The 17,980-nt window shown below is 57.2% G+C and overlaps 1 protein-coding gene across 2 annotated transcripts; it reads right to left on the bottom strand.

The window, feature by feature from the left end:
- Window positions 1-1,430: 1,430 nt before the first annotated feature.
- NATD1 (N-acetyltransferase domain containing 1) lies at window positions 1,431-17,467 on the bottom strand. Of its 2 annotated transcripts, XR_010885788.1 has the most exons (4): window positions 17,345-17,467; window positions 7,774-7,892; window positions 3,505-4,997; window positions 1,431-2,729 (listed from the first exon to the last, which is right to left on the bottom strand). XR_010885788.1 is itself a non-coding variant. In XM_067306076.1 (3 exons), exons 1-3 carry the CDS (start codon window positions 17,439-17,441, stop codon window positions 4,881-4,883), a joined length of 333 nt encoding a protein of 110 aa, XP_067162177.1. In that variant the 5' UTR covers window positions 17,442-17,467; the 3' UTR covers window positions 1,431-4,880. The 2 variants fall into 2 exon arrangements, 1 of the variants encoding a protein (XP_067162177.1); XM_067306076.1 differs by having other exon boundaries at window positions 1,431-4,997.
- Between the last annotated feature and the right edge of the window lie 513 nt (window positions 17,468-17,980).

The following is a 17,980-nucleotide window of genomic DNA, read 5'->3' as shown; positions in this document are numbered from 1 at the left end:
ACGAATGATAGTGCATTTTAGAAGCAAGTGAAGCTGTCTTTGCACCTCCGCTTCCTAGAAAATGCCTTTTTTTTAATAACAATATCTACAAGCAATGTAATACGACTAAAGAGAGCAAAACCACAGTTACCTTCATCTTGGGCATTGCGAGGCTGTGCATCCGGGCTGCTGGGCTCTCCCGCAGCCCTGCTTTCGCAGCCACACTCTGAGGTTGGGTTCTCCCAGAGGTGGTTAATGGTGCATTTGCATCCTGGCTAGGTCCTGATGAACGAGAGGTGCTTGGGAAATGCTCCCAGCATGGCAGAGCACGCTGCCAAGTGGCGGCATTGCTGGGGCAGGCCAGAGCATCGGACTTTCTGGAATGTGGAATGTAAACAGAAAGCGTTACTAGCAACAGCCCGGCTTTGCATTATAACCCAAAGCCACAGCTCTGCATCTTGGGAGGAGCAAAAACCCAAACTCTTCCCTGCTCAAATTGCAAGTCAAGGGCCACATGTCACTTTTCACATTGGGTCAAATCATAACTGTAAATAAGCTGTGCCCCTGCTCCCCCCGACACCCCCAACCCTGGGATTTTCAACTATCGAGAGTCTGCCCTCAGCCTCCGTGGCTTGCACCCAGCTTTAGGAAGCAATGTAAACACGCTGTGCTGGGAGCCCTAGCAATGAGCACTCAAGCTGCATTCCCCAGGCTTAGGAGCACGGGGGCCCCAGGAGGGAACTTCCTTGTGTTTTTCTGAGTCACCTGCCCCTCTGCCTTGCTCCAGATGAGCACAGCAGGGAAAAACTCCACCTGCCAGCTATTTAAATAGCCTTGTTTTCCAACATCTTAAACCAATGAACACAAGCATTTAGTGCTGCTTCACAAGAGGCTGCATTTGCAGGATTACTCCTGATGACTATTTGGCCGTAACTCTAGAGGGAGGATCAGTTAGCGTGAGCAGGGGAGGACTGGCCAGCAAAGGAGAAGAACCAGTTGGGATCCCACTCGCCCCAAGCTCTGCGCAGTCATCACCAGGTCAGCCAGCCCTCAACAAGGCCTGAAATAAAATTCAATAGCTTCAGCCCATGCCTTCTTATGCATTTGCAAGGGGAGCATCTCACACTTGCCTGGGATTTGGCTCCGAGGTGCTCCGCAGTGGGAGAGCTGATCTGTGTGGTGTACACAAACGTGCAGTATGTCTCCCATTTGCCAACTTTTGCCTTTTCTCTCACCTTCTCCAAGACACAGACATGTGCATAATAAATATTTTATGAGATTTGGGGCCAGATTTAGAGCATTTGTTTGTTTCTGGGGTTATTTGACAGGAGCTTGTGAAACAGGCTCTCTGCTGAAGCGACCCAGCCCCGCTGTAACGTAGCTGGGGATGCCCCGAGGTCCCCCTGGTCCTCCTGCCTCCCACCACACATGGCACAGTGAACCACTACAGGTCAGTTAAGCCACGCTTTTTATTGTATTGTATTCCATGCAATATGTTCATGTTTTATAGTATGACAGAGGGAGGGATAAAGATAAATGTTAGACATGAACAAAAGCAGAAAGGTCATTTGTAACAGGTCCTGAGAAGGAAAGGCACATTGTAACCACTGAATTCAACAGAATGGAAACCTTGGACAGAGGAAGACAACTCTGGAAAGCAGACGAGAAAGGAGGAGTTCAAGTTGGGCGATGTGGAAGCAAGCTTGACAGCAATTTGTATTTCCCCACCTCCCAAAGTCTGTAGTTCAAATGGGCTTGGGGACCTCAACCAAACCACTTCCACACTCCCATTGCTGGAGAGAGTCCAGGATCCCCAACTCTTCCAGGTTTAGTCAGCACCATGGAGCGGCCCAAGGCAGCAGAGGGCTCAGAAAGCTCCTTCCCGCACGGACGAGCGAGGAAAGGGCGGCTGGCAGAGCGGCAGGAGGGAGGACTGTCCAACGCCACGCGAGCCCCCAGCCGTCTCTCGCCCGACAGCGCCAGATCACGGGAGCATGGAGGACTGCAGCATCGCTGGTGACCTGTGGGTATTGCTATTTGCCGACATCAGAGACCACGGGGAAGGAAAGGCCAGGGTGGAGGATGGATACAGCAGTAAAACGGTTGGCACGGACACTGGCAAACGTCTCCGTCAGGTCAGAAACCGAAGGGATTGTAGCACCTCAAAGGGAAGCAGCAGCAAAACCGTGTGCTGTGCCTGATTTAAGGCAGTGATTGCCACTTGTGACCCAGGGCCAGGAAGCACGAGGTTCCTGCCAAAACAGCACAAAGGGCTCCACAGCTAGGCTTGGACGCGTGGACCCTGCCGACGCAGCGACCACAGCACATCTCTAGTGAGCCATCTTCTCGCAGCAGACACAGCGTGGTACTCCTGGAAACCGTCACACAGTGCAAACTAGCACAAAACCAGGGCCGAGACTTTCAGCGCCGGACACAAGCTATTGCTCCTAAGAGATCTCTTCCAAGCATCCGGCCCTGCTGCATCGCAGATACAGTGGTGTCTTTTCACCTTGGGTCACAGGAGAGGAGGTGGTTCAGCTTCACTTTGGGACCAAGAGCAGGGACGGTTCTGTCACTACTCGGCTACAACAGAGCCAACCTTGCTCCTGTAACTAGATGTTGCAGTGTATTTTGCCTGTTGAGGAGCTAGCGTTTTGCAGGCTAGGTTTCTTCTTGAGCCCCTTTTCTTTAGTTCTCTACCCATGACACTTTCCCAGTCCCTCTAAGACATCCTGAAGGCAGCAGCCAGGCTGAAATAGGCAGCAAGAGGGCAGAAACATGAGGCAGAGGCAAGGCTGAAGCCTGATGCTTCTCCTGAGCAGCACAAGCCGGCGATGGGGCTGCCACCCGGCCCAGCCTCGGGGACAGGGCACAGGTCCCTCCCGAGATGGGCAGGGATGGCGTTTGGGAAGGTTTTACTGAAGCCCATGCGCAGTGGGCTGTGTCACATCGGTGGCAGGCAGCCCGCGAGCAAGCCTGGGGCCGGCAACCCCAAGCAGCAGGCAGGGCAGGCAGCAGGGGCTTTGCCTCGACCGGGTGGCCAGGAAGAACACACTGGGACCTTCCTGGCTGAGGCCACGCACGGGTCTCCGTCTCTTACTGATCCAGCTGGGAGCAAAGGCTGTAGGAGCTGTTGCCTTTACCTCTGTGGACTTTGCACTGGGCTCTGGGAGAGGGCTGAGCTCTCTCTTGGCCAGGGCTTCATTCAGTCCACGACACAGATTGTAAACTTTAGTCCCTACTGAGATAAGCTAGATTTGGATTTGGCCTCCAGGTGAAAGGCTCTTTATCTCATTCTGCCTGGCTACAGCCCCCCAGCTGAGCTAGCAGCTGCTCCGAGACAGCATGCCAGGAGCACTGCCGCCCACAGCCCGGCCCCAACATAGCGCTAAATCCCGAGAGCTTGCAGGGATCCCCCACTCTCCGGGGTCTAGCTCAGGCCCTGAAAAACCTGGGCAAGGCGGCACAGGCAACAATCCAGAGCCGGTCTGCGCCCCGCTCTCAGCGCTATCGCGACGGCGTTACCTCTACGTCCGACAACGCTGAGCCGTGCTACGAGGTCATCCTCCGCAGAGGCAACAGCGCGATGCGAGAGCTGCATTCAGTGCGAGAGCCTGGCGTTCCTCCTCGCCACTGGTCAAGGACCCTGTGGTACCACCATCGCCTGGGGACACGGCAGGGCTCGGAGCTGCGAGGAGAGGCAGTGAGCAGCAGATGGGTGATGCCCCGAGTCAGAGTGTGTTTCCAAAGGCTGCAAGGAGGGGAAGTGAACAACTGTAACAGGCAGCATCCACGCAGAGGCAGGCGGCTCTAGCGTCAAATCCTGGAGGTGGGACAGGACCAGATCCTGGAAGCCTTGCTCCCCCGTTGCTCCTGGGATGCGGTGAGGGCTCGGACCCCTAGGTTCTGGGGCAGAGACCCAAAGCTTGAGCAGAGGGAGATGGGAGGATCCTTCCTCTTCAGCTGCAGGCAGCAAAAGGAAACCACCCAGCCACCTGCGAAAGCCTGGGACATTCCCTCATCACTTCGGCCGTGCTGGGACACCAGGCCTGGCTGGGGAGGGCTGGTGCTCTCCTCCTGAGCAGGCTGGGTCCGCACTAGCATGGACAATACTGACACCAGGGAGCAGAGATGGGAACGGCAGCCCGGGCCCTGCGGGGATCCCACAGCTGGGGCAGGAGGCAGCGCCTGCAACTCAGCCACATTTCTTTCTCTGCATGGTCACGCTGCGTCCACTCTGGTGCAGCCCTCGAGGACGAAGGCTGCTGCTGAAAGCCGCTTCTTGCTTGACTCCTCTGTCTCTAGGCTCCAAGGTCTCATCGTCCCAGTGCCACCACGGCCCACAAGTTCTCACCTGCACCCCACGAGGCTTTGGGCAAGGCTTGGTGCTCAGCAGATGCCCCTGCCATGGGGGATGAACCTGCCAAGGGGCCTGGCCTCCTCCACCACCTTCCTCCGGCCCATGAGGCTTAATCCACAGCATTTCCCCAGCAGCTGGGAGGGAAGGGGGGCTGGTACTCTGCAGCCGCCCCTAACCAACGTCCCCCTGCAAGTTCATGGCCATTGCCAAGCAGAGGGGAAAGGGTGAGATGCAGACCGAGCCATCCCCTGGTCTTGCGATGGAGTTTGGTAGAAAAACCATTCTCTTCCACCCCCTGGCTCGAGAAGAGCGCCAGGGGGAACGTGTGCCTGGAGCCAGCCCAGCCCAAGAGCTGTAGGCATGCTCACACACAGGCAGAGGGGAGGAGGTCGTGCCCACACTCATGCACCACCTGGACACACTTAAAAAAATGGGGATTGTGAGTGTGGGAGGCGGGAGGGGGATTTCCTGAGACCGCAGAGAAGCGAAGGCCGCGTTGAACAGTCAGGGACAGGCGTGCTGGTGTCAGAGCAGTCCTGCCTTAAGGCTGTAAGTGTTCCAGGTACTGCGGCAGGGGGTTCTCCTTGACGTATTTCTGAATATACCAGCACGTCAGATGAGCTTTCAGGTCCTCCTCTACCACAAAGTCCAGGGCTGCCTGCAACCAACCAAAAGACAGATGGGTTACAGACAGCACCCGTGGCTGATGCTCTCCTCAGGGCTTGCCAGGATGCTTACAAGAAGCTGCTGGATGAGCACGACACGGGGCAGCCCTGCTCCTGGGAACCGGCTCTCACGGTGCCTTCGTATCGCTCTAGAGAGCCGGGGCTATGCTGTCCCACCTGTGCTGGCCATCCCTGCAGCCCATGCAGGAGAAGCCTCGACTGCCAGGAGCTGCTGGCAGCCTCCCGGACATGGTGCCCCACATCTCACCTCCTTTACGGGCAGGAGAAACCAGACAGCTGCTCCTGAGGGACTCTGCATACCCCGTCCTCTCCCCAGGAGGGGATGGAGCTGGGGCGCTCACATCACAGAGCGGCCATCTGCGCACCAGAGGACATGGTCAGCCGAGGCCATGCCGTCTCCCTTCCCCATGGACCCTATTGCTGCCTCCAAAACCTCCCGAGGGCAGATTCCCCGGTCCCCACACAGAGCCAGGGGATGCACCAGGTTGTCCTCATGTCCCCTCTGCATGAAGCAGATGGAGGGAGAAAGCTGGGGGGGGGGAGCGCAGCCATCCTGCCGTGGCCTCTGCAGCACCACATGGTCCCCGATTCAACCAGGGGCACGCAGAGACTCTCTGGCAGCCCCAACACATGTTGGCTGGCAGGAACGGCCCGGTGGATGCCACGTTGCGGGCAGCCCAGCTGCATCACGGGAAGGCCACCGTTGTCACGGCCTGCCCTGGATTACAGGGGTCAGGGAGCAGTCATAACCCCAAAGCAGTCTCTACTGCCACCACGCTCAGCAGCTTCTCAGCTCCCCCTGCATGGCTTCAGGTCTCAAAAACAGGACCCCAGGAGGCAAAAGGGCTCACAAGAGTCTTGAAGCCTTGAGGTGAGGGACACCAGTGCCAGGGGGAGATGGGGAATCAGCTCCTGAGCAGAAGGGGGGTGGGAGCAAGGGCTTTTTGCTGGAAGGAGGAAAGGGCCAAGTTTGGGCTAACAGCTGGACGTGCTGGAACTCACCCAGCCCCTCTTGCGGCCAGAAATAGGAACGTCTGATCACAGATTTCCATCTCTCCTGCCAGCGCCTGGGAAAGGGAGAGAGCAGCCCTGCCACCCAGACATGGCCTCGGCGGCACTGAGCCCACGGGGCAGCTGCTGCCACCACCGTGGGCCCAGCATGGAGCATGCGGAGGAGCTGCCGCCTCCCGGCGGGAGCGGTCGCTCGCCCCTGCGCCCCCAGCACAGTGGCATCGCTGCCACACCGAGCCATCTCATGGCACCCAAATGAGGCACCAGGTGCTGGAGGGCTCCTTCTGCGAGGAGCTAACCCCGAGGGGCAGGGGATGCCCAGCCTCTGCGCCAGAGGAGTTTGGAGGCGGTGGGGAAACCCCTGTGGACCTCTCCAAGTGTCTGTCTGGAAGAAGGCCCAGGACTGGGTTTGGATAAGGTGGATCCCTGCAGCAGATGTGCCCTTCTGCCAGTGGAAACCTCAGCCAGACACAGAACTTGGAAAGCTAATGGGGGGCTTTAATAGAGCAAAAAAATGCCACTCGGGGACTGCAGTGAATGTGGGAAGTGCTGCTTGTAGACCCCAGTGAGCACATGGACCTCCAAGAGCTTCAGGCTCTTGTATTTCACCAGGTCCCCAAACCACCCCTTCCCTCCCATCAGCTCCAGACAGGCCACCCTGTCATGGGACAAGCTATTCTTGGGTGCAGAGAACTTGGGGACACTCAGCAGCCCCCCATGCCCTTTTCCCACAGCCCTCAGATCTGATAGAAATGAGAGAGGAGCTGGAGGAAGCACAAGGATCAGCAGCTTTCTATCAGTAAATGCACAGCCCTGCTCACAGGGGGAAGGGGCTGAGGAAGGGGAAGGTCAGACCAGCCAAGACCCAAGATGCAGCTGGCCAGGGGGGGAAACAGCCCTGACATGAGCCCATGTGTGGGAGGAGAGAGACCACCAAAGCCTGCATACATGACATGCAAACCAGACTCTGCTCGGGCAGCCGCTACAGGGGATGCGAGCGATGCCTGCAGTGACTGTGCCAGGGGACCCTTTAGGGAAGGAATGGGTTTGGGATGAAGCAGAGGACCAAAACTAGCACTCCTGCCACAGGATGGAGTCCAAAGACAGCAAACTGTCCCCCAAGCCCAAAGCTAACAGCCACCCCTACCCATGACTGCAGCCAGAAAACTGGCCAGGAAGGAAGCAGTGCAGGATCGGGGCCATTTATCAGAACTGATCCCACCAGACTGTCATTGGCCATATGGCCTGCACCTGGCTCCAAAAGCTGCTCTTGGTGTCTCCCTGCCATCACTTTATGGCTCAGTCCTTGCTGCCTCTTGTTTGGAGGGGATCTCGGCCCACCTGATCCGCTCCCCGTCCCTCCGAGGCCCTGGGAGGGCCCCATCCTTTCCCAGCGCGAGCCCTGGGGAGCAAGAGGAGCCACATTGCAGGGGACAAACCTGGACTTGCCTTGGCACAAACCCCAGGAACGGGGACCCCCTGTGTCCCAGCATCCCCCAGGCACCAGTTCTGCCCTTGGCTGTGTCAGGACCCGTTTAACACGTCCCTCGTGAGGGTTTTGTCATCCCCAGACTCGCTCCTTTTCCTCTGGGAACTCGCTTCACCGCTCTGTGCCTCTCCTATCGGAGCAGGGATGATTTCCATGGGGCATGCACACAACGCTGACCACCAGCATCCCAAACATGGCCATGATAGCAAAAACTTCTCCCGAAGGAAAAGAGGGAGCTCCAGCCGTACCTTGGCGAGGTGTTTGGCTATTCCTCTTCCTCGATAGGCGTCTGGTACCTCCGTGTGCTGCAAGTCCACGATCCGCTTCCCCACGTATTCGTAGAGCAGCACTGCCCTGTCGTGGCAGCCTGGGGGAGGCAAGAGAGCAGTGAGGCTCTGGATGTCCCTGGTGGGACAGTGCCGCTCCCGGCTCGCAGGGCCATCAGGAACGGCTGTGGCCTCAGGGGTGGTCGCACGTGCTGGAAGAGCCTAGCTGGGATTTGCTTTTGGTGGCACTTGGACATCCCTGTTGACCCCCTGAGGTGTAAGTAGGGACAAGCTTGCTTGGCATTTCCAAATCCCTGAACTAGGGGCAAATTTTCTACTCATCCCTGTATATATCAAGTGCCAATATAAAACATTTAGGGCAGGAAAGCAGCTAGCACTGGAGGTATCAAGTGGAAAGCAATCAAAAAGAGGAGGGGGAAGCTGACCCAGGTAAAAGCCAATTCTTTTCTCTGTATGGCATGCAGTTTTGGGTTTTTTTTTTTACCATGGTACATAAGACAGGATTTCTTGGTGTGGTATTGCAGCACTTGGGACCTAGCAAGGACAGACACTTTCTGGGGAAGATGCTGTGAGAGACAGATCTCTCAAAAGCACAGGAAAAAGTATGCACAGGCATGCATGGGTGCATGCGTGCACACATACATTTACATACACACACGCACACACGCTTCCTGTTGCAACACCCTGACATTTCTCACAGCCTTTCAGATACAGAGAGGAAAAAAAAAAAAAAAGTTGTTTCAGTGCACGTGTAGAACGGAGGAGAGCTAATGATACCCCTCCGGCTTCATCTGCAGAACCTGAACTTCTGTCTTCAGCTCAAAAGCAAACATTTCATTTCTGGAGGGGTTTTTTATATTTAAAAATGACTTTCAGAAACAAAAGCTTCCAATTACAATAATGGAGACCCCTTCTCACCCTCCAACGTTTATTGGAACGTGAAGGGCCACAAATTCACCTGTGTTTACTAAATATTTCAGCTGAGCTCAGTCTGCTTTATTGCACTGCATTGCATTTTGACTAGCAACTGCAGCCCAGTCTCCCAGATCCCTGTATTTGACAGGCCCATTTGAATTTTGCGTTTTGAGAGCATCCATCGTGCCCCGATCAGCCTGGCAGCACAGCCACGGGCATTTACCAAACCCGAGCAGAGGCTCAGGACGTTTGAAGCCATTAGACGAGAGAGGCCCTGGCTGCTCGGACGCAGCCCTGCCATGAGCCATCCGACCCTGCACTCAAATTTTTGTTCCTGCTCCTTTCAGGCAAAGATTCATCTCTCCTTCACTGGATGCAAACCTTTTCCTTTCCAGCCTGAATTTATTCACGCTGGTTTCCTACCCACTCATTCTTGTGCCAATATCATCGCTGGGTGTACATAAATCTTTTCCTTTCCTAAATCCTTTTTCTTGGCATACCTGCCATCCCCCCAAGGTAGTTACAGAGAGTAATCCTGCCACTCAGCCTCCAATTTGCCAAAAAGCCAAGCTCTTTCAGTCCCCCTACAGCTCCCACGCCTCTGCGATTAATGCACAACTGAGCCTCCATCCCTGCCACGGCCCCTTCCCAAATCCCTTTTCCTCGGATTGGGCTGACCCCAGTCACGCTCTGCCATCCAGCAAAGGTCTCCTTGGCGCCCCAGGAGCCATGCTGCTGTTGCTTTGCAAACACTGGGATCCTAGAAATCCTGTCTTGCATGTGCTTTCTTCCACAGGCATATCATTTTGGTGATCCATCACCACCAGCAACTCTGTAAGCAGCCCAGGTTTGCTCCCGCCACAGGAGAAGATGCGTCGGGTGCAGACGCATCCCAAGCTGTATGCAAGTCCGGACCGGTAACTCCTAACCCCGCGGCTTCTCCTGGAGAAGGCCAACGGGCAAAGCTGGCACACCCCTCCGCTGCCAGCCCCTTCTTGCACTTCCATGGAAAATGCATTAATCTCCCAGCATTTACTCCCCAGCGCTAACGCAGGCCAGGCTACGGCAGGGGGACGAAGGGCGCTTCCATCCACAGTGGCCCACGTACACACACCTTCACGAGGGCTTTGCAAGCTCTCGTTTCAGCTATCCCCGCTTCTCTCCGACCGCAGGGTCTCTCCTCCTGCAGGACCCACGTGCCACGCGAGGCCGGCCCATCTGCCACCGACTTTGGGGTCCTGGAGAGGGGCGAAGGCGGCCAGCTGGGGACTGGACTGACCGGCCACGGCTCACGTGGGAGCCGGAGGGTTTGGGGGTGGCAAAGGCCTCCCTGGTGAGCTGCCAGGACGGGCAGAGGTAGCGGGGTGTGGGAACCGCTGAAAAGCGATCACCTCTCCCCCTTAGCGAGGCCACTGTGGCACACGATCCTATAACCTGGTTTTACAGCTGCAAATCTCTGCGAGGAGAACTGCGGTGTTTCTCCGCATGGATCCAGGTGGCCATGGGAAAGCCGAGAAGCAAAGCAAGCAGCCGCAAGACCCGTCTCTGCCTCAAGAGAAAGGCTGTCCGGGTCGGAGCACAGTGTCACTTCCCAGAGTGTTGGAAGGGAAGTGTCTGGTGGAAACTGTCCGTTAGGGGAGGCAGCAGCAGTGCCGGCAGCACCGAAGGCCATAAAATGCCGTTATAATGGTTGCTTTCACAGGCTCCAAACTTTCTGCTCCGCTGAAGCCTTCCCTAGCCTCTGCCTGAAGTTTTGTAAAGTTTAGAAATAAATCCTTCTCCGAGTCGTGGCAGAAGGCCTTTAAAAAAAAAAAAAATATATATATATATATATATATATGCAGTTTGTATAAGAGTATCACACAGACATGTATCTTAAAGCCAAAGACAATGTAGCATTAAAAAAAAAAAAAACCCACTCAGGTCTGCCCCAGACAGCTTTTCCTCAATATTTGCCATTTGTATTTCGGAGGCACCACAAACCGCAGCGGGAACGGGAGGCGCAGGGTGCCACACGCGCACGGACGAACACACGCAGAGCCCAAAGGATTTCACAACTGAACCAGGCCCTGCAGAGAAAGCAGGTGCCCCCCACACCACGGAAACAGAGGTCCCAGGTCAGAAAACATCCCGATGCGGCCAGGTAGGTAAATGCCTCTTTAAACGATTTCCTCGCTGCTTTGGTGATCGGAGCCGAGCCCTGCCTTGCTCCGGCGGCCAAGCTGCGAGCCCGGTTGCCCCAACCCATCACACACAGCTCCGGTTCTCCTCGTGGGAGGCGACAGCCGAAGACCCGACTGGGGCTTCGGTCCATCCCTCATATTGCAGGCACCGCGCTCGGCTTAGGTCCCCGACCACTGCTGCTGGCAGGCAGACGTGGCCCTGCCCGGGCTGGGAAGTGGGGCCTCAATTTGCCCCTCCTAAAGATGCACAGGGAAAAATAAATAAATAAATAAATAAAGGAGGCATAAAGTTCGTGCCATAGGCCTTGGGGACCGGCCAGGATGGGTGACCGTGCCCGGCTCCCCCACCGGGAGATGGAGGTGATGCAGAGCCCTCAGCGCACGCCTGCAAACCGAGCACCAGGGCTGCGAGAGCAGCTGGTGTACGGGGACAACCAGAGACAAATCACGATGCTGCAGGGTCACCGCAAACATCCCCTGCAGCCTCTCTGGGCAAGAATACGCCAAGCCGATCCGTAAGCTGGGCACCGCTGGACCCACCGGATTGTATTGCCACAGGGGGCTGGAGGTGGAAAAAACAAAAAAAAAAAACAAAAAAAAAAACCCAAAACACCCTAATCTCTAGAGGAGAAACAAGCTGGGATCCAACTGGATTTCAGTCTTGCGAAACAGCACCCCGCCTGGATTCCCCGCTGTCTGCAAGAGGGCTGCGCGCTCGCTGCAGCCCTGCCTCCCCGCGGAGGCCGGCGCACGGCGCAGGTCTCGCAGGAACATCCTGTCCCGCACAGCTCTCCCTGTCTCGAGGGTGGCTGGAGTTGGCAAACGGCTTGTGAAGGGAGGGGAAGGACCGGCCAGCGGAAAACGCAATCGCAGATGCCTCATTTCCTTCGAAACATCCTCTCCGGGGCTTGGAGCCTCCAGGAACAGCAGGGCGAAGCGGGCTGTCCCCGGGCTCTCCATGAGTGACTCAGGGCATAATCTCTTGTTTTCCAACCGAGGGCCTCTCTGGGGGCCGGGAAGGAGGAAACACGGGAGCAGAGGGGCCTCGCTGTGATAACGATGCTGGAGGGAGCCTTGCTGCTACGCAGCCCCGCGGTCCTGGGGGGGCTGCAGGGTGCCCCCAGGCCCATTACCTTTCCCCATCCCAAGGGGGAGGAAATATTGCAAAGCTGAAACAGTTTAACACAAAGCAGGAGATTAGGGAGGATGGAAGGGGAAAAAGAAAGCCAAATCAAACCAAAAAACCACAAGAGAGCAAAGCAAGCGCACGGGGAGCCAAAGGCAGTGCTAACCCCTTGCAGTGACCCATCAGGAGCAACCTGGCCCCAGGCTCATCACACCGGGATTCATCTCAAGCCTGAGAACCTGGAGGGAGCCCCCCCCCCCAAAAAAAAACATGGGGAAGCAGCAGCGTTACCTGTGCATTTACACCCCTGCCTCTCCTCTCTGCATCACCTGGACCCCTTCCCCGCCTTGACCCCCACATCCCGGGGTCTCGGATCCAAGCTCGGTTTCTACAACAGCCCATTCGACTCCTTTTGGCAGGGCTTTGCACCCGGATCCCACCCGTTCCCGGGGACGCAATTCCCTCCGGATGAGAGGGCACACAAGCAGAAACCATGCCAAAGCGTGGCACGAGAGGGACGCCGCAAGCCAGCCTCCCGCCTGTCTGTCTCGTCCCTTTAGACTTCGGGGCAGGGATTTTATTAGCCTGCCAAGACGGAGCTTAGCAAAACAGTCTCAGATCTTGGCCGGCCCTAGCAGTGCCCCAGTAAGTCTGATAATGATGTTTGACTTGCAGACACTCCCTTATGCATCACCTCGGCTTCGAGACTACTGCGAGCAAGGAAGTCTGAGTCAATGCAAATCAGCGCCGGGCAGAAAGGAGCACAGCAAGAGGAGTGAAGTGAGCAAGAGGAGGCCGTGTGGCAAAAACAGCAGAGCAGCTGGTCCCCAGCCCTCCCTTCCCCCTCCCTTGAGTCGCTGCGTGCACAAGGAACTAGAAGCTCTTCCAGGAGGTGGGAAAGGACCAGAGGAGAGGGACCAGGTCTAAATTTGCTCTCCATGGATGGTTTGTACCAGGACTGCAAGAACCAGTGGTATGACGCTTCCCAAGCAGGCCAGACAGCTTTGAGCAACAAACAAGGCCCATGAGATGCAGTCAGGGCTCAGCTGCACCACCAGCCACGAGTCCCCAAGCCAGGCAGCTCATGGGGAGCTTGATCCCAGCCCTGAAGCAGGGAAGGGACGCAGCAGGCATCAGGAGAGGCCTGCGGGCAGCGGCTTTGCCCGAGCAATGCAGTGCTGGTCCAGTGGATGCTGGTCGGAGACGCCCCAACGGCTGTCCTGACCCCTCCAGCCTGTCCTTCGTTGACCACCTCTCCTGGGGGATTGCCGCCAGGGTGCACAGGGTACCCACCAGGCAAGCAGATCCCATAGCATCGGTGGCAAGGCGGAGCGGAGGGAACCGCAGCCCCAGACCCAAGGCTCTCTCCTTTTTCCTCTGCGCCGGCGCCAGCCCACAATACACCATTGTGCGCGCGGGACTGGGAGCAAAGCAGGGGCCAGGAGCCGGCTGGCTGCTCCGTGCCGCTGCCTTGGGGCCAATTTCTGAGCTCAGTCACCGGCCTTTGGAGACAGCACGCAAGATTCAGACCCCTGGATCCTTTGGGCACTGTTCCCGCAAAGCCAGCGAGCAAGTTGGGGGAGAGCAAAATACAGCCCCATCTCCTGCTCTCAGAGCAGGAAAGCCCGGAGGCAGGTCGGCTCTCCTGGCTGCCGAGCTGAAAGGTGACCGCTGAAAGCTCGCAGGCCAGCTAAGAGGAACAAGATGTGCCGAGGAGTGCTCGCATCCCGGGCTGGGGGCCACTGCGCGCCGCGAGCTGGCCTTGCTCCCCACCGAGCAACTGGCACGTTACTACGGAGAGAAAACACAACAGACCACAACAGAGAGTGCCGAGCGGAGACAGCACAGCCGTCGGCGACGGGCCTCGCTTGCAAAACAGCGGCGGCTGGGGGTGTCTCTGGCTGAAAGCAGCTACCTGGTTTTGGGGGTCTCCCAAGATGACCGTGGCATGGGAGAAGAGCGGTGCCACCTCGATGCAAAGCGCCCAGTGAACAGATCCCCTCGCCTCCACCACGAACAGAGCAGCCTTCCCCTCCTGGGAGGAAAGCACGAAGGCAGGACCTGCGCGAACTTCCCTGCGCAAAGCCAAGCCCGGGCTCCCAAGGAGGAGCTGCCGGCTCTCGAGGCTCAAGTCAGGAGACTGTGGCAGGCAAAACAGGAGCTTCAAGCAACTGGATCCTGCCCAAACCCAGCAGCTGGGGAAGGAGCGGGATGTTTGGGAAGTGTGGCTTGCTGCACCCACGTGCTGAATGAACGGGAGCACATGTGCGCGAGAAGCCTGAGACACCGCGGAGAAGACGGAGCCACTCGGTGCGTGCCATGAGCCCATCTCCCAACCACAGAGACCTGATGGATTGGATGGACACTCTGAAATCCAACAGGTCACTGCTAAAAGCACAATTGCCCTGTCCCAAACAGCCGTGCCAGCAGGCAGAATGAGCTGCTGGCTACTTTGGGACGGGAGTCTCTTTTGGTTTCTTGTTTTGACCAGAAATTTTATCTTGTATCCAAAAAAAGAACTTTTTCTGACAAAACTGGCCTATAAGATTCCTACAGAAATTTTCAGTTTTGACAAACTGATGCTTTCCAAAGTCGTTGCATTGGGAGTTTTCTGGCTAGCTCATGTTGTTAGCCACATCTTAGGTGACTACAAACCCAGCTGGGCTTCTTACTTTCTACCCTGCTCTCAGAAAGCTCAGTGAGGTCTGGTTATAATCTGCTTTGCTTTCAGCTTCTCAGTGCTTCTGCATTTGGGACACAAAGAAGAAAAGGGAATGTGTTAAAAGGAAACAGCTGTTTATCATAGTTTTAGAAACCTGGTGTAGCAAGGAGGGGTCAGAGGAAGGGAAAGACCGAGGACTGAGAACACACCGATTGCAATCAATATTCCTCGCATACGAGGAGGTAGTCCTGACACGAGCTTACGCGGAAGCACAAACAGGAACACAAAGCTGAAGCAGAGGTGACGCTGAGTACTGACGCTTTTGTAACCATTTTACAGCTTTTGTGGTGTCTCAGGCCTGTTGTTACAGGGGTTTCCTTAAGAATACCACCAGCATCACACTCCTGCAGACCACCAAGCCATTGACCAAGAGATCAGCAGAGCCTGACTCCTTGGTCCATGAGCCACCTGTATTTTCTCACAGCATCACGCACACTCACCATCTAGCAGGTCACAGTGGAGCTACAACCTGGGGACTGGCCCATTTCTTACAGTTCCCTGCAGCACAGCAAGGAAAACCTGCAAGAACATTCAGTCCCACTGATATTCATCACGCCAGGAACAGGAGCGATGAACGGAGCTACCAAACCAACACCAACCCCTGCACTCCCATGGGGATGGTTATCTTCTGACCACGCTCCGGGGTTTGGTTGTTATCAGCAAATGCCTATCAGGAACAAGGAGGGACGGACTACCACACTGCATGGATGTTAGTCAACCCCGTGGTCAGAATACCTCCACGCCAGGGCTCTGTGGTCCTTGCCCAGCTCCGCTTCGTTACGCAGCCAGCACTGAGTCACCGGGCGGCTCTAACGATGCTCCATTTCTGCAAGCTATCCTGAGCCACACGGAGACGGTACCCAGCAGCATCCCCGGCTCGCTATCGACAGCTGACGTTTGAAACATCAAATCAAGCTTTTGGACCGCCACTCGATCACTGAGCTCCCCCAAAAAAACAGCCTGATCCCTGGGATCTGTCTGCAACCCCGGGGAAGTCCACAACTTCCCCGAGACAAGGCAGTCTCCTCCTGAAGCAGGGTTTTGTGCTGGCTGAAACCAACTGACTCACTTCAAGAACACCAACAGGTGATTCTTCCCACTTTGAAGTTCACCCTCTCCAAGGCCCCACTGTTCCCTGCCCAGCCACTGAAGGTCACTCAGTTTGACTGGCAGAGATTTTATTTGGCAAACCACGATAAAAAGATCATGTTTCCCTAGCAACTTTTGGTCCTTAGCTTTCCTCTGTCTACTTCTTTTTTTTTTTGGTGCACATATAAGTTTTTCCAACAGGGGCATCGCCTTATAGCTCTTGCTATGTTGAGCAGGGATCCATCACCTGGGACCTAGTCTGATCTCTTTCCATTTGAAATAACCGGCTGGTGAAACAGTTTTCTCTGCACCCGGCGTACATGCCTCCTCCTTCCTTGCTCCACCATTGTTGAGCCTCGAGCCTGCACTTTGTAATTAGTGGTTGAAGAAGGGGAAAAAAAAAGTCTAAAATAAAATCCAGACTATTCTTGTTGTTTTATTGAGAATGCCTCCTACTGTGTGTATAATTTCTGGACTAGACTACCCATTTTCTTCTTCTTTTTTTTTTTTCTTTAAAAGGCAACTACCCTGCAATTTCTGTAGGGCAGTAAAATAGCCTATTTTCCCCAGAGCGGCTCTCCACATGACAAATGGACAAGAAAGAGACCTGGGGATCTTTGAATATTTGGGATTAACCATTAAAAGGGTGACGGGAAAAGAACTAGCCTGCTAAAAAGAAATTTCAGCAGCACCTACTTTTTTTTATTCAGCCTTTCCAACAAGCGAACCAAGGCTGTTCAGAGGGGTTGTCGTGTCGTTCTCGGGGCCCGAGAGCGTCTCCAGAGGCACGGGCTGGCCGGCGGGACGGGGCAGCGCTGACGCCCCATCACCCATCTGCACCGCGGGGGACGGATGCAAAGTCGCGGGCTGCCACGGACGCGGGTGGCGCAGGTCCTGCCCCAGGCCCACGAGCGGCTCCGGCAGCGCTCCGAGAGCTCAGGAGACGCCGGGCAGAGCCGGCGTGGCCCGGGCCGGGCCGGTACCTGCCGGGTGGGAGCCTCCCGCCGCGCACCGGCTGCCAGCAGCCAGCTCACGCTCCTCTCCTTCGCCGCGGCCGCGGGGGGCCCCAGTCCTGCGGGAGCTCGGCCGAGCTGCGTGGGCGCTCCCACCGCAGCCCGCTCCCACCTCCAAGGGGTTCCCCAGCACAAATCCTCCCCCTCCCCCAAAATCCTACCTGAAAAGCAACCGAGCGGCTCCTACACGGGGTCTCCGGGTTTGGGCAAGGATGGGGCAGGAGGCACCGGCCGGTACCGGGGGGGGGGGGGGCAAAGGGGCACCAGGGGAGGAACTGGGGCGAGTCGGGGGGGGGGGACAGGGGGAGGGACCAGGGGGCAGAGCGGTATTGGGGGGGGGGAAGGAGGGAGCAGGGGGACAAAGGAGCATTGGGAGAAGAACAGGGGCCCCCAGGGGAGGGGTGTACCGGGGGGGGGTGGAGACACCGGCGGGCCGGGCCGGGCCGGGCGGGGGGGGGGGGGTGCGGGGCGCCCCGTCGCTCACCGTTGAGCCGCACGGTGAACTGCCGCCGCTTGCGGTCGTGCTCCACCTGGATGGGGCAGCTCTGCTCCAGGAGGCCGAGCGGCGCCGAGTGCGCCATGGTGCCGGGACGGGCTCCGCGCGCTGTCGCCGCTCCAGCGCCGAGGCCCGCGCCGAGGAGCCGCCGGGGGGGGGAGGGAGGGGGGGAGCCGGGCCGGGGGGAGCCGGGCGCTGGCGGGGCCCCGCGCGGGCGCCGCTGCCGCCCGCTGGAGCTGACACCGCCGCGCCGCGGCCGCAGGAAACCAGCTGTGCGGCCACGTGCCCGCGCCGCAGCCAATGGCGGCGCCGCCCGTTTGTTTTGATACGGCCCGGTCGGCTCTTAAAGGGGCCGCGCGCCCGGAGCCGGCCCGCGCGCCGCCCCCCGCCAGCCTCGTGCTCGTGCTCGTGCTCGTGCTCGTGCTCGTGCTCGTGCTCGTGCTCGTGCTCGTGCGGCGCGGTTGTACTGCTGCGCCAGGGCTGCACTGCTCTGCTGGGACTCCACTGGCGTGCTGGTACTGTGCTGGACGCTCTGCACCGGTGTACTGGTCCTGCACAGTTGCACTGGTGCTGCACTGGTATTCTGCGCTGGCATACTGGTCCTGCATGGTTTTGCTGGTGCTG

The sequence above is a fragment of the Apteryx mantelli genome, chromosome 16, assembly GCF_036417845.1.
Source record: "Apteryx mantelli isolate bAptMan1 chromosome 16, bAptMan1.hap1, whole genome shotgun sequence".
NCBI lineage: Eukaryota > Metazoa > Chordata > Aves > Apterygiformes > Apterygidae > Apteryx > Apteryx mantelli.
This window is presented reverse-complemented; position numbering and strand designations above follow the sequence as displayed.